Below are 24345 nucleotides of genomic sequence, written 5' to 3' on the forward strand. Positions count from 1 at the left end.
CGGCCCGAGTCCGCGGCCGGTCGGTGCGCGGCGGGCGGGCGGCGGGCGCCGGTCTATATGGCGGCGGCTCTGTCGGGCCTGGCTGTCCGCCTCTCGCGCTCGGCCGCCGCCCGCTCCTATGGGGTCTTTTGCAAGGGGCTGACCCGCACTCTGCTCATCTTCTTCGACCTGGCCTGGCGGCTGCGCATCAACTTCCCCTACCTCTACATCGTGGCTTCCATGATGCTCAACGTCCGCCTGCAGGTGAGTGAGCCGCGCTCGCCTGGTCCCCTCCCGTGACCCTCCCGAGCGCGGGACCGCCCGCGCCGCCCTCCCCTCCCCTCCCCGGACGGCGAGGATGCTGACAGGAACTGCCAAGCTGGATGTTGAGTGTACGCCAACCACCGTGCATTTCTCCTGCACCCCACGGGAGAAATCCTCAGAGGTTATTGTTGTTCCCTCTGCAAAGGAGGCTGCGGGCGGGGTGGAACGGCTTGCCCTGGCTGAGGGCCTACAGCTGGGGCGTGGGGTCCGCGGGGATGGTGGATGCTGGCACCGGTGGAAAGGCCCGGGAGAGGAAATTGTGCCCAGAAGGTTGCAAAAGGTTAGGTTTGCGAGATGGGGTTGTGGTTGAGTATGCTAGTTACCAAACTTGACAAAGCTTTTCAGAAGATTATTTGTGAAACTTAAAAGGATTAGTTGATGTTTGATACGTGTATTTTCTCTCTCCTGGTCGGAGTGGAGGTGGGGTGAGGGTGAAGAGGGAACATTATTAAGTGGAAGAGGCAGAGACGCAAAACGTTTCAGAGTCCCAAAACTATTCAGATGTGAAATGGTAGACACACACTCGGAACCCTGGAGATCACTTTTGCTATAAATGACAGTTTTACATCCCTTGAATTAGCGATGTTTTTTGCTAGTAGGATGGAAAGTTGTCAGATTGAGAAGTATTCCTTTACAGGTGTGTCATAGATGGCTAAATACCAAACTCCTGTTGGATTCCGTTTACACAGCTTGGGGTGCCTGCCTCAGGCTTTGATGGAGGAGGCACAGGTTCCTGCCCTCCTGGAGTTTACAGTCTGACAGTAGTTGTGTTGCTTCCTGGTGTGCAAAATGAGGAAGCCTGAGTGGTAGGACCAGGCACATTGAGACCGTGTGGGTGTTGTTCCTCACCCTGGTTTGGTTCTATCAGAACGGAATTATCTCTGTGCCTGGACCTTTAGGTTCTGGGTGCCTATCACTGGTGATGGTAGGCTACTTAAAACCAGTTCTTGATCAAAATTGTGTTAAGGTGAGATGAGATGAACCTGCATATCTACTTTAAGATCCAAATCGGGATATTTTTATGTGAATGAGGGCTTGTGGTATCCGTAAACTAAGGTACCAGACCTGAAGATCTTTCCAGCAGGTGGTATGAACGAGTCAAGTGTGCTGGGTGTGGGGACTGGGGTAAACCAGAAAGCCTGTGAAATAGTGATTTTTTGATACCAGATTAGCTCAAGTTTGAAAAAAAGTAAACTTTGGCCAAAACAAAACATGGCTCCAGGCTATATTTGACCCCCAGGTCCTGCTTTGGAACCTTTAGTCTAGAACTGCATTAATGCTTTACAGTTACATATACAATTACAAGAACTTAAAAAAATAAAAAAAATAGTAGATATTAAAAAGGGACGCCTGAGTGGCTCAGTCGGTTGAGCATCCAACTCTTGATTTTGGCTCAGGTCATGATCCCAGGGTCGTGGGATTGAGCCCCATTCAGGCTCCATGATAAGCATGGAGCCTGCTTAAGATTCTCTCTCTCCTCTTCTTCCCCACTCACACTCTGATTCTCTCTAAAATAATAAAAATCACCTTTGTCATATGTCCGGTTATCTATTTATGACCACCCCCTAGTCCAAAGTACCATAATCACTCACCTGGACCATCTATTTTTCACCAGGCAGTAGACGAGTCTTTTTTTTTTTTTTTTTTTTTAAACATAGATGCCATTTCCCACAAAACAACAGAACAAAACTTCTCATGGTGCACAATGTAGTTCATGCATTTTTATCCTGCAGATCTGGCTTTTGCCTACCTCTCTTAACTTCTCACTTGAATCTCTCCTTGTTTACTATTCTCTCTCACACTCTTCCGTACTCTTTGTACTCTTCTGCTCCTGGCCATTTGCACAGGCTGTTCTTCCTTTGGTTCTTTGAATGCTGATACAGTTTCACACTTCAGCTCTGATTTCAGAGAGGACTTGTGTGATCACCCTATCTGTATGATTTTGCACTTGCTCTCTTCATTGCAAGGGTATTGAAGTCTTGCCTGTTTAAGTAGTAAGAAATAAAGAATTCCATTTCTTTTTTTTTTTTTTTCAACGTTTATTTATTTTTGGGACAGAGAGAGACAGAGCATGAACGGGGGAGGGGCAGAGAGAGAGGGAGACACAGAATCGGAAACAGGCTCCAGGCTCCGAGCCATCAGCCCAGAGCCTGACGCGGGGCTCGAACTCCCGGACCGCGAGATCGTGACCTGGCTGAAGTCGGACGCTTAACCGACTGCGCCACCCAGGCGCCCCAAGAATTCCATTTCTAAATAGCATTTCTTTTTTTCTTTTTTAAAAAAAAATTAAAAAGAAATTTTTTTTTTAACGTTTATTACTTTTGAGACAGAGAGAGACAGAGCATGAACGGGGGAGGGTCAGAGAGAGAGGGGGAGACACAGAATCTGAAACAGGCTCCAGGCTCTGAGCTGTCAGCACAGAGCCCGATGCGGGGCTTGAACTCATGAGCCGTGAGATCATGACCTGAGCCGAAGTCGGACGCTTAACCGACTTGAGCCACCCAGGCGCCCCAGCATTTCTTTTTTTCTTAAAGAATTCCATTTCTTTTTTTTTTTTTAATTTTTTTTTTCAACTTTTTATTTATTTTCGGGACAGAGAGAGACAGAGCATGAACAGGAGAGGGGCAGAGAGAGAGGGAGACACAGAATCAAAGCAGGCTCCAGGCTCTGAGCCATCAGCCCAGAGCCCGACGTGGGGCTCGAACTCACGGACCGCGAGATCGTGACCTGGCTGAAGTCGGACGCTTAACCGACTGCGCCACCCAGGCGCCCCAAGAATTCCATTTCTAACATCATGCGTAGGGTTTCCAAATCTCACTGGTTGGTAGTTGTTTGAGAATCTCTGGAACTGTTACTCAAGTACAAATTTCATAACAAGGAATCTGCACTGTTAGGATTGAGGGTAGATGCATATAAGAGGAGGGAAGGGAGCTTTATTTGGAGTGGTTTGGGCACTCACAAGAGCTCAACATGCACCAATCCCCAAAGCCCAGAATGGGTGATTTGGTGCCAGTTAATAGTCCAGGTGCAGCGTGGCGGTAGAGAATTCTGGGAGCTGAGCTGTGGGAGAGGAGTGCGGGCTTGTTCAGTTCAGGGGTGAGTGGGGGCGAGGGAAGCACAAAGTGGTCACCGGGTCCACTAAGAACTGCGTGAGGATTTTAGGTTTGCTCCTGGGCTTGATCAAGTGCTGCAGCAGCCAGCACATGCTGAGGGGGAGACGGAGACGGTGGAGGTGGGGGAACTTTTTCTTTCCTGTGATAGTCACATCTGCTGCTTTATTTTATTTATTTTTTTTAACATTTATTTTTGAGAGAGAGACCGACCGGCCATGAGTGGGGGAGGGGGAAGGGAGAGAGGGAGACACATTATCCGAAGCAGGTTCCAGGCACTGAGCTGTCAACACAGAGCCCAATGTAGGTCTCGAACCCCCAACCATGAGACCATGACCTGAGTTGAAGTCGGGCCCCCGACTGAGCCAGGAGCCCCACAGCTGCTGCTTTAAATGCCCCTGTAGGTTTAGAGTTTCTGTTCATTTATGGACAATTACTAATTTACCTGATTTAAGGGTTTAATGATTCTAGCCTCTTCTAAAGGGAAGTGCCGTGGGAAATAGAATCTGAGCAAGAGGACAGCCGCAGGTCATTGACGCCTTTTTACTCAGAACACCCTGTACCCATCCTCTCCGTTACAGGGGTGCTGGAGTAAAGGATGCTAATTCCCACTTGGTTACTTAGGACCCCCACATCATTTGTTTGTGGGGCAGCGACACATTCTCAGGAGGTTGACCTCTGTTTAACGTGAAAGATGATTAAATAGATGCAAAAGGGCTTTGTAAACTGAGAAGGGTTATGATTTTAAAATATTGTTTGCAAGCAATCCTTAATCTGCTAGAGTCCTTAGCATCCTGCTTATTTATACAGAATCTGAAATACAAGGCTGTGGAAAATTAAGAATCCATCCGGAACACTAAATGTAGTAAAAGCAAGATGATAGATTGTGCTGAGAACCTTCGTAACAAGTTATGCCTCCAACTTTGCAGTTCTGCCGCCCATGGGAAGAATTGAGTATCTTAGGCCCTGGTCACCAGATTCTTAGAACCATTAAAAAGGCCTCAAAAAGGTGAAGGAAAAGACCCGGTGAAGGTGGATGACAGCTGTCACACTGAGCAATGTCCTGGTCTTCCTTCACGTCAGCCACGTTGCCCTGTGCTGAGCAAGCCCAGGGAAGCTTCCTCTGGCTCCTCTCTGTGCGGCCCCTCTCCTGGGCTGCTCCTAATTGCTCTGTCGTAGTCTCCCTTCTGATGAACTTTCTAAATCCACAGCTCCGTGTTTTCCTGTTTGCCTATCACTTGAAAATCTGTACTCATTTATTCCAATCAGGTAAAAGAATTCTGGAGTGTAGAGTGTAGGTGGGGTGGGGGAGCTGGTTCCTGTTCTAAATAGAGGGGTGGGTTTCATTGATTAGGTGGCATTTGAGCAAAACCTTGAAGGCAGTGAGGGCTTTAGCTGTGGAGACAGGGAGATGTCTAGGTTAGAAGAGTATCTCATATACTCTTGTAGGGCAGAGAAGGCCCTACAGCTGGTGCAAGCCCCGTGTGTTCTAGAACAGCAGGAGGCTGGTGCGTGAAGCAGGTGCTAGGAGACTCGGACAGAGAGGTTTAGGGGCATTGAAAGGACTTCGGCTTTGATTCTGACTAGATGATTTTGTGTCTGAACAATTTTAAAAAAGATCCCAGATCTTCCTCGCAGGGTCAAGTGCAGCTTGAAAGGAGCCTTATTTTGTTGCTTGATTGGTAGGAAATGATAGAATATTAAGAAAACATTGTATAAACTTAAAAGCTTTGTGAAATCTTAAGAGGCCAAGTCAAAATCATCAACTCAGTTAGGAATTTGTTCCAGCTCCTGAAATAAGGAACAACTATATACTTTGAGATGAGAAATACCAAACATGCGGGAAACAAAAATACTATGCAATTCAAATGAATGCTTGAATCATGGTTTGTTTCTTATAAACTTTTGAAAAATTTGTAACCTATGTAAATAGGTTGAAATAGGTTTAAAAAACTTTGAAACCTATATAAAATAGGTTGTACATTGAATACATTGAAAAAACAGTATAGTGAAAACCTGTATCCTTGAATCAAGTTATTTTTAAGTCTCACACAAAGTCCTATAACGGTTCAAGCAGATATTAAAGTGTATGTGTTAGGTCTATATGTACTAATGTTAAAAGATACCAACCACATATAAAGTGAAGAAAAGTAAAGTAAAAACCATTTTTTCGGGACGCCTAGGTGGCTCAGTCAGTTGAACATCTGACTCTTGATTTCGGCTCAGGTCATAATCTCATGGTTTGTGAGTTCAAGCCCCACATTGGGCTCTAGACTGACAGTGTGAAGCCTGCTTGGGACTCTCTCTCTTTGTCCTTCCCCTGCTCACATGGTTTATCTCTCTTTCTCTCAAAATAAATAAATAAACTTAAAAAAAAAAAAGTTAAAGCATTGTTTTCAGGATGCCTGGTGGCCCAGTTGGTTGAGACTCTCTCTCTCTTTTGTTTTTTTTAATTTTATTTAAATTCAAGTTAACATATAGTGTAATAAGGGTTTCAGGAGTAGAATTCAGTGATTCATCACTTACATGTAACACCCAGTTGAGCCTCTACTCTTGGTTTCATCTCAGGTTATGATCCCAGGGTCGTGAGATTGAGCCCCCTGTCGGTTTCCACACCGGGCATGGAGCCTGCTTGAGATTCTTTCCCTCTCTCTCTTTCTCTGCCCCTCCCCTCTTTGGGCTCTGGCTCTCCCCCATGTGTGTGCGCATGCACGCGTGCGCTCTCTCTCTCTCTCTCTCTTTCAAAAACAAATAAGACCCCATTTTTTTCATAAATGTGTTGGTCAGTGGCAAACTGGGAGGAGTGGCTCCAAGTCAGGAGGGAGCCTGAGCATTGCTTCTCAAATGACCTGTGGAGAAGGACCAGTGTTTCTTTGCCTCTACAGACAGCGTGGCTTACAAACAACAACCATTTATTTCTCCCAGTTTTGGACACCCAGAAGTCCGAGACCAAGGCACCAGCATGGCCATGCCCTTGTGAAACCCCTCCTGGCTCATAAGCCTGTGTCTTCTCGCTTGTCCTCTCCTGGTCAGGCCTGGGGTTCTCTCTGGGGCCACTTTGTAAGAACACTGATCCCATTCATGAAGGCTCTCCTTTCATGACCTACACACTTTCCAGAGGCTTCGCCTCCTAATACCATCATCTTTGGGGGTTGGGGTTTCAGCATATGAATCTTGGGGGGGGGATACAAACATTCAGACCATAGTACCTTCTGATAGCTTTGTAAAGACCAATAAAAATGAATTGCTTTCACATGGAAAAGAATGAAGTTGAACTCTTACCTTAGTCTGTATATAAAAATTCACTGAAAATGGATCAAAGACCTAAACACACAAGCTAAAACTGAAAAGCTCTTTTTTAAAAAAAAAATTTTTTTTTTAACGTTTATTTATTTTTGGGACAGAGAGAGACAGAGCATGAATGGGGGACGGGCAGAGAGAGAGGGAGACACAGAATCGGAAGCAGGCTCCAGGCTCTGAGCCATCAGCGCAGAGCCTGACGCGGGGCTCGAACTCACGGACCGCGAGATCGTGACCTGAGCTGAAGTCGGACGCTTAACCGACTGAGCCACCCAGGCGCCCCAAAAACTGAGAAGCTCTTAATGTTTATTTTTGAGAGAGAGACACACACAGAATCCGGAGTAGGCTCCAGGCTCCACACTGTCAGTGCAGAGCCAGATGCAGGGCTCCAACTCATGAACTTCGAGATCATGACCTGAGCCGAAGTTGGATGCTTGATCCACTAAGCCACCCAGGCACCCCCTGAAGAGCTCTTAGAAGAAAACATAGGGAGGGGCGCCTGGGTGGCGCAGTCGGTTAAGCGTCCGACTTCAGCCAGGTCACGATCTCGCGGTCCGTGAGTTCGAGCCCCGCGTCGGGCTCTGGGCTGATGGCTCAGAGCCTGGAGCCTGTTTCCGATTCTGTGTCTCCCTCTCTCTCTGCCCCTCCCCGGTTCATGCTCTGTCTCTCTCTGTCCCAAAAATAAATAAATGTTGAAAAAAAAAAAATTTTAAAAAAAGAAGAAAACATAGGGGAAAGTCTTCCTCAAAGCACAGGCAACAAAAGAAAAAGTAGATAAATTGGACTCCTTTAAGACTAAACTTAAAATTTTGTTTGTGAAAGGACACTATCAAGTGTGAAAAGGACAACTTACAGAATGGGAGAAGATGCAAATCATATTTATCTGATAAGAAAAGTGATGGCCCTGTTGGCCATGCCCTGTTCCTTGCCCTGGCCCTGCATGTGGCCGGGGTGGGGGGGGTCAGCTTCTCTCTCTGAGACACCTGCAGCCCCTTTGAACCATCCCTACCTACCCCAGAGGCATCACAGACCTGATGGGTGAGGGACCGCTCATTTCTTACTGGCAGAGTTTCCCAACCCAGACTTGGGAACCCCCACGCCAAGCTTCCAAGAGCCTCCACTCACAGCCCCAGGTACACATATGAGTCACAGTCCTCACAGACTGAGAAATACTTCCCTGTCCCAGCTGCGCCCCACCCCCCTCACCCCCTCAGGATGCCTCCTCTCTGCCAGGGAGGCAGTGAAAGCCAATGCTGGGGGGAAAATTAGTCTTTAGGGGAATGCACATCAAAACCACAATGAGAGTACCACTTAACATCCATTAGGATGGCTATAATAAAATTTTAAAAAGGAAAAAAAATACTGGCTAAGATGTGGAGAAATTAGAACCCTAGTGCACTATTGGTAGGAATGTAAAGTGGTGCAGTTGCTGTGGGAAAGCTTGGTGGTTCCTCAAAAAGTTCAACATAGAATCACTATATGATGCAAATTCCACTTTTGTGTATGTACCCAGAAGATTTGAAAGCAAGGACTTAGACACCTGTACTCCATGGTTCACAGCAGCACTACTCACAGGAGCCAAAAGGTAGACGTAACCCAAGTGTCCATCACAGATGAGTGGATAAACCAGATTGTGTCTGTACAATGGAATATTATTCAGCTTTCAGAGGGAATAAAGTTCTGACACCTACTATAAGTCGGATGAACCTTGAGCCATTATGCTAAGTGAAATGTCAGACACAAAAGGACACTTACATGAGGTCCCTAGTGAAGTCAAATTCCTAGGGACAGAAAGTAGAATGGCATTTGCCAGGGGTTGGTGGAAGGGAGGAATGGGGAATTGTCTAATGGAGACAGATTTTCAGTTTGGGAAGATGAAAAGTTCAGGAAGCGGATGGTTGTCATGGTTTCACAACAGTGCGGATGTCCTCCATGCCACTGAACTACTCTCGGAAGTGGTTAAAATGATAAATTTAATGTATATTTTACAATTTTTAAAGTGATTGCTAGAAAAATGATCACATCCTTGGATATCGTGTCAATGTTGTCATAAAGGTTTGTTTTTTTCTTTTTAAGTTTGTTATTTAAGTGATCTTGGCACCCCACATGGGGCTTGAACTCATGACCCAGAGATCAAGAGTAACATGCTCTTCTGACTGAACCAGCCAGACGCCCCTCTGAGTGTCTCTTAATTCTGTTGTTCTGTGATCATGGTAACAAACTGGGGAAAGGGGATTATAGGGCGGTGGCTCCTGCCTTTACAAGAACTTTGGCTTGTACTCTGTGTGAAATGGGAGATGGTTCACTGAGATGTGACTTAATGTGATTTACTTTTTTAAAGGACCATTTTTTTTTTTAAAAGCTTTATTGGAACATTCAGATATACACAGAAATAGAGTAGCTATATATGCATGTCTCCATCACCCGTCTTCAGTAAAGCTCCGCTCTTTGCTCATCTTGTTTTACGTTTTTCCTCAGGCCTACACCATTTTCGTCTCCTCACCCCACCCTGGGGCGTTTTTTAAAAAATCTCAGACTGGGGGCGCCTGGGTGGCGCAGTTGGTTAAGCGTCCAACTTCAGCCAGGTCACGATCTCGCGGTCCGTGAGTTCGAGCCCCGCATCGGGCTCCGGGCTGATGGCTCGGAGCCTGGAGCCTGTTTCCGATTCTGTGTCTCCCTCTCTCTCTGCCCCTCCCCCGTTCATGCTCTGTCTCTCTCTGTCCCAAAAATAAATAAACATTGAAAAAAAAAATTAAAAAAAAAATAAAAAATAAAAAATCTCAGACTGGATCACTGTTTTGCTTTTTAACTTTTACTCTGAAATGCTTGGACTTGGAGAAAAGTTGTGAAAAGAGTGCCAAGGGCTCCCATAGACCCTTTGCCCACCTTCTAATGTTGGGGGGATGACTGTACCGTGGCACAGTTCTCAAAACTGAGAAATGAACATCAGTCCGATACTATTTGGATATCACCAGTTTTTCCTGCTACATCCTTTTTCTTTTCCAGAACCCCACGCTGCATTTAGTTGCTGCGTCTCCTCCTATCAGTGACACTTCCTTAGCCTCGTCTGGTCTTTTCTGTCCATCAGTTGGACATCCAGGCTGTTTTCACTTTTGGGCTGTTACGAGTCATGCTCCTTGGGAACATTCACGTACAGGGTTTGTGTGGACATGTTTTCATTTCTCTTGGATATTAGCTAGGAGTTATTGTATAACAATAATCCTGTTTTGAACCATTTCACAAGGGTCACTCCTGCACACCACAGTTGAGGGCGGAAGCAGGGAGACTCTTGGGAATGCTGGAGGGAAACGGGCCGAGGCACCTCATCAGCAGGGGAGATACTGGGGGGCCCTTGCCGTGTGGTGTATTTTGGTGTTTGAGCCAACACACCTTCCTTAAAAGACATGGTGTGTGAGAGAGACTCAATCACGTTTCTTGTGAACTACCCATGTTCTTGGCCCATTTTTCTGTTGTGTTTTGGTGGTGGTCTCAATTTCTTAGAGCCTTGTTGAAAAGGTTTTTTGTTTGTTTTTTGTTTTAGCTACTTGCCTTTATGGTGTGTGTTTGACATACTGAAATTTATTTTTTAATCTTGTTTCTTCCTTCCTTCCTCCCTTCCTCCCTTCCTCCCTACTTTCCTCCCTACCTAAGTCCAGTGTGGAGCTTGAACTCACAACCCTTAGATCAAGAGTTACATGTTCTCAACGACTGAGCCAGCCATGCACCCCCGAAATTTATTTTTATGTAGTTTAATAATCTTTTCTGACCTTTGGGTTTGTCCTAGTCAGAAGGCCTTCCCGACTCTTAGGTTATGAGGAATTCAGCCCTATTTTATTCTGGTAAATATGTATATATATTGTGATACGGATCCAAACTGCACTGCCATCAAAACTTGGTGTGAATGACATTTTTGTCCTTGCGTGTATGTTAACTTGTGTGTGTGTAAGCTTCGAGAAGAGCCCTGTTTGTCCTAACACCAGCACCTAGAACAGTCCTGCTCAGTGTTGGGGCTCAGTGAACACTTAACACGTTGAATCTGTAGCAGAAAATCGTAGGAGTAGAATCCCAGAGGAAAGGTTATATGCCCTTGTGAATAATTTTTCAAGTTAAACACCCAACTTGCCCTCCCCTGGGGTTTCTCGTACTCTGCTTCCTCCGGCGATGCAGGGGGTACCTCCGGGTGCTCCCCGTTCGCTGGTCTGCCACCGCAGCCGGGTCTGGGCTTCTACCCCTCCACGGAAACGCACTGGTGTGTGTTGAGGCCACTTAACACGGTGCCATCAGCGGGCAGTGCTGTGTGTCCTGCTTTACAGAACCCCTCAGCCGCGTTGTTATTGTTCATCCCCTAAAACAGTGTCGACGATGGTGCTGACCGCAGCTGTGTATGTGAGGCCAGTCAGAGGGGACGCCAGGCGCTTTCACACATTGAGTCCTCACAGCACCATGAGGACAGAGGACTGTCTGAGGCCCCCGAGCCGGGACACAGCCTGGCCCTCAGACGTGTGAGTGTGCCTTTGGTCCGGGTGAGAGGAGGACGACACAGGGCGGTGGCTAGTGAGAGCTGCACAGTTGGCTCTTAAGGGCAGGTATGGTCGGGATGTGCTGAGTGATTAGTGACAGGAACTCTGCACTCGCAGTGCTTCCTGTGGTTATGATTCAGCTTAATGTGGACATGACTGAGTTGTTCTGTTTCTCATCCTCTAAGCAGGGTAACAATTTTCAAGTTTTACTTTTTTAAACTTAAAAGTTTATTTATTGTGTGTGTGTGTGAGAGAGAGTGTGTGTGCGAAAAGGGGAGGGGCAGAGAGAGAGGAAGGGAGAGAATCCCAAGCAGGATTTGCCCTGTCGGTGCAGAGCCCCGTGTGGGGCTCGAACTCACGAGCCCTGAGATCATGACTTGAGCTGAAATCGAGAGTTGGATGCTTAACCAACTGAGCCACCCAGGTGCCCCTAGATTTTAGTTTTTATTTCCTTGAGTAATCAGCATGTCCACCATGGGGCTTGAAGTCACGACCCCAAGATCAGGAGTTGCACGCGCTTCCGACTGAGCCAGCCTGGTGCCCGTAAGCTGGGTAGCAATTTGAGGAATGTGTGTTGGCCACTTGCTCAGTCTGATGGTTTTAGTCACGAGCGCAGCGATGTTAAGGTCTGCGAATGTTCACGTCTGGAAGCCGGGCGAGGCCAGGATGGGCCTGGAGCGTGTTTGTGAGCCATTGTAAGGCAGGACGCCAATCCAGGCCCATTGTCCCAACCCTGCTGTTGAGCTGTCTTCTCGCCAGCCCCCTTTGGGAATAGCCTTGCCAGCTGGCTTTCAGCAGCATAGAGGCCAGGATATTTTTAGTTTACGGAGCAGTGTATCCAGACTGTCAGGTCCCTGAGGCCATTAATAGCTCAGGTTAGAGAAGGTAAGGTGACAGCAGTCAGAGAGGCCAGCAGCTGCCTAATTGGGTCAGGCCTATTGTTATGCAGCGGGTCAGCTGCGTCCAGCAGGCAAGGATTTTGGTGGAAGATGATTTCTCGTGTCTGGACTGGAGATCATGGGCATACCCAGATAATCCTGTTGCCCTGTGCACATGACCCCTCTGGTCTTGTGGTTCCATTTTCAACCTTTGTCATCTTTTTTGTGGGGGGATGTGGGGTGAGGGAGTACATTCAAGAATTTACTTCCAGTATTGCGCTTGATTTTTCCTGAATCATACTGTCTTGAACTTCAAAATAGACTCCTTCCTTCATTCTGATGGTCAACATTTTGGGGGATAAGTTTGTTTGCCACAGTTTATGTTGCTTATTATTGGGGAGTGGAAATGAGATTTCTAGGGACAAGGACAGTTAACTGTATAATTGTGTATAACTGTATAATTGTGTACTTTATTGGGTACAACATAATGTACCTATATATATATATACATATATATATATACATATATATATACATGTAACGGAGTGAGAATAAGTTACAAAAAATATTTCACAAAGACAAATACCATGTGATTTCACTTATATGTGGAATCTAAAAAACAAAACAAATGAATACACGAAAGCAGAAACAGACCCATAAATACAGAGAACAGACTGATGGTTGCCAGAGGGGAGGGGGTTGGAGAGATGGGAAAAATGGGTGAACGGGGACGGAAGTACAGGCCTCTAGTTATGGAGTGATTAAGTCACGGGCGTGGAAGGTACAGCATAGAGGATATAGTCAGTGGTGCTGTGATAGTGTTGTATGGTGACAGATGGTGGCCACCCTTGCAGGGCAGAGCATGATGCATAGAATTGTCAGGTCACTTTGTTGGACACTTGAAACTCATCTAACTACTTCAATAAAACAATATTTCATAAATGACTACATGCTTAGAAGTTATTTGAAAGTTATTTCTGGCTCTCAAAATATAAGTAATGTGTGTGTCTAATATCAGAAGAGTTAGCTAGTTGAGGAATCAGAGCCAAAATGTTTTCCTGGACCTGAAGTACTTTTGTCAAGAGATTAAATACATAATTACTGAATTTACTAAAGAAGTACATCTTCAGTGAACAGTTTATTCTATCGGGGCATCTGGCTGGCTCAGTCAGAAGAGCATGCGACTCTTGATCCTTGGGGTTGGGAGTTCGAGCCACGTGCTGGGTGTAGAGATTACTAAAAAAAACAAAGAAACTTAAAAAAAAAAAAAAAGAATTCTAGGGGTGCCTGAGTGGCTCAGTTGGTTGAGTGTTTGACTCTTGATTTTGGCTGAGGTCATGATCTCAAGGTTCATGGGATCAGGCTTGTGCTGACAGTGCAGAGCCTGCTTGGGATTCTCTATCCTTTGTTCTCTGCTCTCCCCACCCCTCTCGCGTGCATGCTCTCTCAAAATAAATAAATAAACTAAAAAAACCTGTTGTAGCATTAATAAATATGTGATTATTTTAGTGGTACCTCAGCTAAGTATTTTAACACAATTCTGGAAAACCTCCATCTTTCTGAACGGCACTAAGTTCTAGTACAAGGACATACTGAAAATGGTTAGAACTAATCTTCCTGAGAGTTGGCCCCTGTTAAATGACGTGTTTTTTTCTTAAGAATTTTTTTAAAACCTATTTTAATATGTATTAAAAATATATTTGAGAATGCTTCAATTTCAGAAAAAATGTTCGTTTAGTACATTTCAAATCAGTAAAGTAAATGGAAGGTTTGAAAGAATGTGCTTTTTGCAAAGTTACTTTGAAAGAACTGGCCAGGGAAGCTGATGAGATTTTGAGGCGGTGAACTTTGAAAGTACATTTCACCCTTGAACAATGTGGGGGGTTAGGCATGCTGACTGCTGTGCAGGTGAAGATCCACATATACATTTGACTCCCCACCCCACCCCCAAACCTAACCTTCCAATAACATAGTTGATTAACATGTATTTTGTATCATATACTGTATTCTTACAAAAAATAAGCTAGAGGAAAGAAAACGTTATCTTCAGGAAGAGAAAATACATTTTATAGAACTGCACTATATTTATTGAAAAAGACCTGTGCATTTCAAACCAGTGTTGTTCAAGGGTCAGCTGTATTGGTTTTGAATTGTCCCCAGAATCCATACTTACAAGATTGCACCTCTTAAAAGTTCTCATCACAGGAAAAGAATTGTGATTATGTGTGGTGATTGATGTAGACTTGTGGTGATCATTTTGTAATATTTGCAAATATTGAATCATGTCATACACCTGAAACTAATATAATGTTAGGTCAGTTAAAAAAAAGTATATTTTACATTTGTGTATTACTTTATACTGTTCAAATACATTTTTATCAGGTCTGTACAGAAATGGTCACATTTCTACTGGTAAAAAGTTGGGTTTTTTTTGTTTTGTTTTATTTTTTTAGTTTATTTATTTTTAATTTTTTTTTTAACGTTTATTTTTGAGACAGAGACAGAGCATGAATGGGGGAGGGCCAGAGAGAGGGAGACACAGAATCTGAAACGGGCTCCAGGCTCTGAGCTGTCAGCACGGGGCCTGACGCGGGACTCGAACTCACGGACTGCGAGATCATGACCTGAGCCGAAGTTGGCCGCTTAACCGACTGAGCCAACCAGGCGCCCCTAGTTTATCTATTTTTGACAGAGACAGAGTGAGAGCATGAGCTGGGGAGGGGCAGAGAGAGAGGAAGACATAGAATCCGAAGCAGGCTCCAGGCTCCAAGCTGTCAGTACGGAGCCCGACACGGGGCTCAAACTCACGAACTGTGAGATTATGACCTGGGCTGAAGTCGGACGCCCAACCGACTGAGCCACCCAGGCGCCCCTATTGGTAAAAAGTTTTCAGCATGCCCTACAGATAGAGATGTATGTACTTATTTATGAACTATACATTTTGCTCTACCAAAATATGGTATATATTGTACAACATGGAAAAAGTTAAAAGGGCAATGAGATAAAATGAACTAGGCACAGATCATCTGGTATTTTCTCCTCTGTTCGTTGAGGTGGGATCACTCCATTTAGCAACTGCTAGACTAGAAGACTGTATGAAGTTTAGCGTTTACTTGGAGCTAAGTTGTTTGTGTAAGAAACACGACTAACCACCCTCTTTTTGAAGCGCTCAGTGCCGTTGGTGTCTATGACCATGAGTTTCTCAAGGTGCTTTGTGCCTTCCTCCTTGGTGGCTCTGGTGGGCCCCGCGCTAGATCTTGGTCGGACCCGGCCTTCTGTATCGTACCATCTTTCTGTCTTCTCTTTGGACGTGTTTTACCAGGGCCATCATTTTATCTACCTCCCCAGAGCTGGAGACTCCAGAATTAGGTCCTCAGTTCTGACATCACTCTTGAGCTCACAACTTGATTAATAATCCAGTTGCTTGCCCAGTTCCCATAGTCAACCTCTTTGTGTCCCCATCTGAGCTGTTTGATGCTCCTCCCGACCTGCTGCTCCTTTACATTCCCTGTTAATGACACCTTCGTTACCCAGAATCGAAAGTCAGAGAAACCTGTGGTTGTCTCTCTTTCTGCCATCTGTCAGCCGCCAACTGGGAAAATGCTCCATCTCTCCCCTTCCCTCACAGCTTCACTTCTTTCCCTGCACTATTGGAATAACCTCCTAATTGGTCTAACGTGATTCTTGTCCAGTCTAGCCACCACACTGCAGCCAAGTAATTAATCTGAAATGCACATCCAGCCCAAGAAGATCCCTCAGTGACTTTCCCTCACCTGCTGATGGAGGCCATGCTCCCTGAACTGTGGCCACTGTCTCTCGTGAGCCCCTGTTGGCTCCACGGCCCCATCCCTTAGCTCTCTGCTCCTGCTTCAGCCTCCAGTAATACCTGTTTATTTCCTTCCCAGTGTACCCTCTTTAACTTTTCAAAAAATGTAACACACATACACACTCCTCTAGCTTAGAGGAGTCTCCTAGTTCCCCTAGTTCAAGAAACTGCAGCTTCCTGCCTCCCATTTCTCTGTCCCCGGTGCCAAGCCTTTCAGCTACAGCTGGTTCTCCTGGTGCGTGTTTCTCTGTCTTGGAATTACATTGTGTTTTTGCTTCTGGACTCTTCACTCTTAGGCTTTGTCTTTGTCTTACTGGGGGAGATGAGTGTCAGCTCTTTCACCGGCTTCTGCCTCACGCCTCACTTTTGCATCCCTCCTTTTCCCAACAGAGTTGTGCGTTTTTGTTAGATCGATGCTCCTTAGGCTAGTCTCTTAGAAAAATTATTAAATACAATTTATGTATTTCTTTATTTTACATGTATTGATGCTCTGGGGTTATGGTTGTTTTTTAAAGGAGCCCAGGTCAACATTTTTTTTTAACTCGTTAATGAGGGAACTATTGAGATGTTATGATCAGTTTAAAGAAGAATTTAGGGGTGCCTGGGTGGCTCAGTTGGTTGAACGTCTGACTCTTGATATCAGCTCGGGTCATGATCTCATGGTTTGTGGGTTCGAACCCCTCATCGGGCTCTCTGCTGTCAGCACAGAGTCTGCTTCAGATCCTCTGTCCCCCTTTCTCTTTGCCCCTCCCCCACTTGTGTATGCAGTCTTGCCCCCAAAATAGATAAACGTTAAAAAAAAATTTTAAGGAGAATTTAGACAAAACATACGTTATCAGGAATGCCACAGTGAAGTTACAAGTGGATGTAAAATTTGTATCAACAGGGGAATAATCATTTGCATTCCTCTGGACAAAACGTTTATTTCTTTGGATAAGAAATAATTTGCCAGGGTGCCTGGGTGGCCCAGTCGATTGAAGGTCCAACTTTTGGTTTCAGTTCAGGTCATGATTGTAGGGTTGTGGGATTGAGCCCCATGTCAGGCTCTGCACTGAGCATGGGGCCTGCTTAGGATTCTCTCTCTCTCCCCCTCTGCCCCCTCTGCCGCTTGCATGCTGTCTCTCTCTCTAAAATTAAAAAAAAAAAAAATTGCCTTCTCATATTTTCTATAACTTAGAGTTTGTGAAGCAGCTCAGAGAAAGGAGTAGGGCCCGTAAACTTAGATAACCCTAAGGATGCACTGGACAGGGCACCCTGTCATCGGGTCTATTTCATGGCCTTTCACAGTCTTTCCTGACCTCTTTCCCGTTTGGAGCATAATGATGTCAAAGAAATATTGCTCTTGGTAACAGAAAAAGGCTGCTCCCATTAGGGTTGCAGGTGCAGCAAGAGTGTTAACCATATGGGCCACCTTGAGTTTGCTCTTGAACAACACTGAGGTCACAAATCAACTTCTGTCCTGAAGTTTTCATGCAGAATCTAAGATTGGGTGTTTGTTTGTTTGTTTGTTATTTGAAAGGGTTCAAGTGAGCGAGGGGCAGAGGGAGAGAGAATTCCACAAGGGGCAGAGAGAGATAGAAGCAGGGCTCACTTGAAGTGGGACTCGCGTTTTTACCCCAATGGGGCTAGTGTTCACCTGAAGCAGGGCTCAAGCTCACCTAGTGTGGGGCTCGTGGTTTGTTTTCTTGTTTTTGTGTTTTGTTTTGTTTTTTTTTTACCTGAAGCAGGACTTGAGTTCACCCTGTGGGGGACTTGAACTTACAAACCATGAGATCATCACTTGAGCCACGGTCAGATGCCTAAGCCCAAGAAACTTTCTCCTCATTTTTACTTGTAGTACCTATAAAGTCGGATAAATTATTCTCTTACCAAAGCTCCAAAATTTGCTGCGGTTCCTGACCTGCCAGCTGTTCCTTACCACCTTGAGGCCGTGATGTTGTATGCCAGGACCCCTCCACGCTGGCTTTTCCTGAGAGGGCTTTGTAGACATGAGATCCATAAATAAAGTTGACCTTGATTCCTTAAAACTGGCTTGTCATGCCTGAGTCACTGAGAATCATTCTCAAATAGGACACACATCAGGTAAGGCCTTGGTTTGCGTAATTGAATCACTTAATTATATTCTGATTAGAGAGAGGACAAATTTTTATTGAACCTACAGAAATAACTAAATAGCTCTGAAAAGTACAAAGCCTTAGAGTATATCTTTTTCTTATTTTTAAGTAAGTATTTTTAGGAAACACTGCATTAATAAAGTACTGGGTTTTTTGGTTTGTTTTTTAATATTGTTCTTTTTGTTATGATCTCTAATTGGTAGGTTGTCATCCTGTTTTTTTTTCTTTTTAATGTTTTACTTATTTTTGAGAGAGAGAGAGAGAGAGAGAGAGAGAGAGTGTGAGCAGCAGAGGGACAGAGAGAGAAAGGGAGACAGAATTCGATGCAGGCTCCAGGCTCTGAGCTGTCAGCACAGAGCCTGACGTGGGTCTCGAATCCACCAACCGTGGGATCATGACCTGAGCTGAAGTCAGACGCTCAACTGACTGAGCTGCCCAGGCGCCCCCATCCTGTTTTCTATCAAAACGTAGGAATCCTTGGTACCAGAGACAGCTCAAGAGATCTTCATATTTGTCAGGAAACCACCTGATGTGTGTAGGCTCTTTTAAGACTCTGTCTTCCTAATAATACATTAATTTGGTTATCTTTTCCAGGTTCATATTGAGATCCATTGAAGGCCTTCTGCTGACTGACAAAGGCAGGTCATCAGGCTACCGCACCAGAAAACACGCAGCATGAGGGACAGAGTGGGGGCTCTGGGCACCCGCCCCGGGAAGTTGAAGGGGGCAGGAGGGGACTCAGACAAGTTGCCGTGTGGACTTGAAGGAGCACAGGGGGAGAGCCCTTGCCCGTCCTCCCGGACGCACATGCCTGTGGATGACGTAGATGGAACTTCCCAAAATGAGGAGTTGTCAACAGAAGTGAAAAATGCTCTGAGTGAGGTCAGCCTCTCGCTTCACAGTGGCAACAAAGCTCTTCCGTGTTTGAAAGAATCATTAAGAAGAAGTTCAGCTCCCGCGGCGGCCCAGAGCAAGACTGTGGATCTGTCCTGTGCTCCTGCGGGAGAGCATTGTGCTGGGGTGTCGTGTTGGGGTGGGGGAGCTCTGGCGAGGGGCTGGCCGGGAGGAGGGCCCAGGGCCGGCGACAGCCACAGAGGATGGTGCCACAAAGGAGAGCCTTGGGGGCCAGGACTACCGTGCCTTCAGAAACGGTCAGAAGTGGGGATTTCTGAGGAGGACCCGCCAAGTGCTCTTCTAGAGGGGCGAGGCTCCGAGTCGGAACTGTCTTGCCTGCGTCTCTTCCGGTCGACACTGCTGAGCGCACGCCCCGAAGTACTCCTGACTGATGAGACAGAATGTGTTTTCCTTGGCTGTTCAAAGCCCGCGTTTTCAGAGCAAACAGAATACAAGAAAATGCTCTCACGTGTACGAAGTCCCTCAGCCGATCTGCAGACAACAGCAGGGTTGCTGGCTCTACCAGCTTTGGAGGTCGCGAATCCGTTTGGCCATAGTTAAGGTGCGAGCACAACAATAAAAGTAGTGAGATTAATTTTAAAAGCTGTCTTAGAATGATTTCTTCGACACTGGTCTGGATGCCTGTTACTGGGCAGTGAGGTTCCTGCCTCAGTTGGTGTGAGCAAAGGAAGTGGAATTGAAAGTCCTGGGAAGTTGTTGATGCGGGAGGAGATTTTTGAGCCTGCTTTAAATTGTGCTCAAAGCACATTGAGTATTGGGCTGCCACTTCAAGGAGAACATTAATACATCCCGTATCAATATCAGGTTAGAACGTGAAGACTTAACAGAATTCTTTATGGATCTTCAGCACTCATTGCCAAGGGCTACTGCCCCAGGTACTGTGTCCCCAGGCCGTCTGCTCGGCTGCTGTTTGTACAAGCCAGCCCCTCCGTAGTTGACAGCTGTCCCCGTTTCCGCATTCTGTAGAATAATTTTGGGCTGCAGCACAATTTGACTTCTAGCCTCACGTCTCCTCTCCTTCCACTGGAAACGCCATTTAAATGGAGGCCCTACAGTGAACTTTGCAATATTAAATGTACTTTTAGTATAGTCCTTTCTCAAACTGGGAGCCCTACCAGTGTCGCCTAAAATAAAAGCAAGCTTGGGACTTGTCTGCTGCAGCTCAGCTGGGGAGAGACGGACCTAGTGTTTCCCTTACAAGAAGGTTCCAGTTCCTAGGAGTGGAGGTATCTCTTATACTAACGTTTTTTCTGAGGTAACGCCTCTGGTGGTTGATAACTTCGATAAAGGTCACTTCAGAGCGTGGAGTTTTTAAGGAGTCCCAAAGTGAGACTTCACCGTTTTCGGGGCTATCAATTGCCTGTATCCGTTTGTGTGCTGTTTCAGTGTTTTGGGAAAGTGAAAAATGAAAACTTGTTACTTAGCATAATAAATGTCTTATTTTAAGTGTGTATAGCCTTGGCTCCCCTTGTCTTTTATCAACGCTGCCTTCCTCGTACTGGGAAGTCTCTCGGCGCCAGTCCAGGTATGCTGCTGGTTTAGAAGACCAGAAGCAAAGCCTGAAAAACCGAGAAGCCAGGTCGGAACTCAGCTCTCACTTTCCTCCCAGGATATAGCGAGAGGTGCTGTGATTCTCTGGGGCAGTGCTCACCACGATCACGGCCAGGGTGAAGGATGGTTGGGGCAGTGAAAACCCTGGTTAGAGGACCCCCTGTTTGGGGTCAGTGATGGGCGGTGAGGCGACACAGGGAAATGTTTTACAATGGGAACCGTTTTCTTGTCAAGCCCTCCCCTGCACCCTACCTTTGTTTTAAACTAAGTCTTCTCCTTTGGGACAGAACTTTCCATGACCCATCGACTGTTTTATTTCCTTTGTTTTATAAGTTACAAGTGTATACATTTTCAACCAATTGCAAAGAACAAATCTGGAATTCTCTATTTAGTACCAGATGCTAGGTTAATAAATTTGGAATATCTGGGGCACCTGGGTGGTTCAGTCAGTTGAGCATCTGCCCGGCTCAGGTTATGATGTCGTGGTTTGTGAGTTCGAACCCTGCATCGGACTCCCTGCTATCAGCGTGGAACCCGCTTCGGATCCTCTGCCCCACTTTTTCTTTGTTTGCCCCTCCTCCACTGTGTGCTCACTCAGTCGCTCGCTCTCAAAAATAAATGTTAAAAAAAAAAAAAAAAGCCTCAAGATATTGAGGTTGGTTGTGAGATCGAGCCCCTGTGTTGGGGCTCTGTCAGTGCTGTCAGCGTTGAGCCTGCTTGGGATTCTCTTTCCCTCTCTGCCACTCCTCTGCTTGTGCCCTCTCTCAAATCAACTGAAAAAAAAAAAAATGGGATGTCTTCATGTGGTTATATACTAAGGTATGTGGTTTTTAAAATTTTTTTTTAATGTTTGTTTATTTTTGAGAGAGCCTGAGCGGGGCAGGGGCAGAGGTAGGGAGACAGAAACTGAAGCAGGCTCCACTCTTTGAGCTGTCAACACAGAGCCTGACGTGGGACTCAAACCCACAAACTGTGAGATCATGACCTGAGCTGAAGTGGGACCCTTAACTGACTGAGCCACCCAGGTGCCCTAGGTATGTTTTTTTCTGAATTCTGGTTTGAGGAAACTTCACAATAACTTTTTTTCTTTAAAAAAAAAAAAACATTTTTGGGGCGCCTGGGTGGCTCAGTCGGTTAAGCGGCCGACTTCGGCTCAGGTCATGATCTCACGGTCCGTGAGTTCGAGCCCCGCGTCGGGCTCTGTGCTGACAGCTCAGAGCCTGGAGCCTGTTTCAGATTCTGTGTCTCCCTCTCTCTCTGCCCCTCCCCTGTTCATGCTCTGTCTCTCTCTGTCTCAAAAATAAATAAATGTTAAAAAAAAAATTAAAAAAAAATTTTTTTTTAACGTTTTATTTATTTTTGAGACATGGAGAGACAGAACATGAACAGGGGAGGGTCAGAGAGAGGGAGACACAGAATCTGAAACAGGCTCCAGGCTCTGAGTGGTCAGCACAGAGCCCGATGTGGGCTCGAACTCACGGACCGCGAGATCATGACCTGAGCCGAAGTCGGCCGCTTAACCGACTGAGCCACACAGACGCCCCCACAATAACTTTTTTCTTTAATATTTTTTAAATGTTTATTTTGAGAGAGGAGAGAGTGAGTGGGGCTGGGGGGCAGAGAGAGAGAGAGAGAGAGAATGAATCCCAAGTGGGCTCCTCTGTGACAGCGTGGGGCTGGGTGGCAGAGAGAGAGAGAGAGAGAGAGAGAGAGAATGAATCCCAAGCGGGCTCCTCTCTGACAGCATGGAGCAGGACCTGGGGCTCATTCTCACTGACTGTGAGATCATGACCTGGGCTGATATCAAGAATCAGACACTGAACGGACTGAACTACCCAGGCGCCCCAATCATTTTAAATTTAGAAACACTCCCCATGGTACAAAATCTTGGGTTTGGTTATTCACTTTTGGAAATCATAATTTTTTTCTTTATATTTTATTTTTTTAATGTTTATTTTTGAGAGAGACAGCATTAGCAGGGGAGGGGCAGAGAGAGAGGGTGACACAGAATCCAAAGCAGGCTCCAGGCTCCCAAGCTGACAGCAGAGAGCCCGAAGCCGGGCTTGAACCCACGAACTGTGAGATCATGACCTGAGCCGACGTTGAATGCTTAACTGACTGAGCCACTCAGGTGCCCCTGGAAATCATACTTTTTAACGTTGGAATGAAAGAACCAATTTAACATTGGTCTTGAGGTGATTATGGAGTTAGTTGCAAGCCTATAAAGAATAAGAAATTAAACTTGCATTGAAATAGATCCTTGTATGATGACTGGTTTTGTAAATAACAAAGCATGTGTTATTTGGAGCTTGCTGTAAATCACTGTATTCAAAACTTCACACAGACCATTTACTGTACACAGTTTCACATAGAAAAGAAATGTACTGTAGAATTCTCCCTATATTCTCCCACAGATAATTAAAAAATCCGCCTTTTTAAACCTTTCAAATAACTTAAAATTCTCCTTTTTAAACCTTCCAACGAGATAGAATTAAGGGTCTTCTAAACTAGAAGATCTCAGAGATAGAAACTGTGCTCTTCAGCACTGGCTAGTGGTGGAAGTTTTGAAACACACCCCAAGTGATACCATATTCAGTGTAGACATTTGAAGTTAGAGACCTAGGATTTAATTAATTAATTTATTTGTTTGTTTATTTATTTGAGAGAGCATGTGGCATGCACATGAGTGGGGAAGGAGCAGAGGGAGTGGGAGAGAGATATTTTTTAATGTTTATTTTTGAGAGAGAGAGAGAGAGCCTGAGTGGGAGAGCGGTGGAGAGAGAGGGAGACACAGAACCCCGAGCAGGCTCCAGGCCAGCTCAGACCCCGACGTGGAGCTCGAACTCACGAACCACGAGGTCGTGACCCAATCCGAAGTCAGATGCTTAGCCGACTAACCCACCCAGGCACCCCTAAGGGAGAGAGAGACTCTTAAGCAGGGTGCAGGGCTCGATCTCCCAACCATGAGATCATGAACTGAGCCAAAATCAAGAGTTGGATGCTTACCTGACTGAGCCACTCAGGCGCCCAGAGACCTTGAAATTAAAAAAAAAATTTTTTTAACATTTATTCATTTTTGAGAGTGAGAGAGCGTGAGTGGGGGAAGGGCAGAGAGAGAGGGAGACACAGACTCCCAGGCAGGCTCCAGGCTCTGAGCTGTCAGCACAGAGCCCGACACGGGGCTCGAACCCATGAACCGCAAGATCATGACCTGAGCTGAAGTCGGTTGCTTCACTGACTGAACCACCCAGGTGCCCCCTGAGACCTTGGATTTAATAGTATGGTTTGCTTCTACTTGGCTCCCTCTCCTTCTAAAATGTTAACCTCTTCTTTTCCAATTTTATTTTTACCAAAACGTGATCAATCAGATCAGTTTAAAAGGCATTTGTGTACTTCCATTTGTGCTTCAAGCCCTGCAGGCTCTGTTGAGCCGTATGTTGGCATGACTGAAATTTGACTAGAAAAGACTGTGTGCAGAGGGGCTTGCTGCTTAGGATAGGCCATCTTCGCAGGATACGTTTTTTTTCCTGGGACAGGTGATCTTGCTTTGCGGCGGCATATGGTGGAACGGAAGTGTTTAGGGTGAATTGGGACGGCGTGTGGCAGCCCCACTGGATCCGACCTGCGCATTGTCATATTTTTTCAAAAATATTTTTTTTTTTATTTTTGAGACAGAGACAGAGCACGAGCCGGGGAGGGGCAGAGAGAGGGAGGGACACAGAATCCGAAGCAGGCTCCAGGCCCTGAGCTGTCAGCACAGAGCCTGACGCTGGGCTCGAACTCACAGACTGTGACATCATGACCTGAGCCTGAAGTCGGACGCTCAAC

The 24345-nt window shown here is 45.8% G+C and overlaps 2 protein-coding genes across 2 annotated transcripts; both read left to right on the forward strand.

Annotated features, from left to right (window-relative positions):
* Positions 1-18733, forward strand: LOC124519294 (small integral membrane protein 10-like protein 2A). Its single transcript, XM_047089444.1, has 2 exons — positions 1-243; positions 18646-18733. Exons 1-2 carry the CDS (start codon positions 58-60, stop codon positions 18664-18666), a joined length of 207 nt encoding a protein of 68 aa, XP_046945400.1. The 5' UTR covers positions 1-57; the 3' UTR covers positions 18667-18733.
* Positions 18727-20421, forward strand: FAM220A (family with sequence similarity 220 member A). The gene has a single exon (XM_047089443.1). It carries the CDS (start codon positions 18727-18729, stop codon positions 19504-19506), a length of 780 nt encoding a protein of 259 aa, XP_046945399.1. The 3' UTR covers positions 19507-20421.
* Positions 20422-24345: the final 3924 nt, after the last annotated feature.

The sequence above is a fragment of the Lynx rufus genome, unplaced genomic scaffold, assembly GCF_022079265.1.
Source record: "Lynx rufus isolate CCGP_SWC_20201006 ecotype Redwood Valley unplaced genomic scaffold, mLynRuf1.p SCAF_27, whole genome shotgun sequence".
NCBI lineage: Eukaryota > Metazoa > Chordata > Mammalia > Carnivora > Felidae > Lynx > Lynx rufus.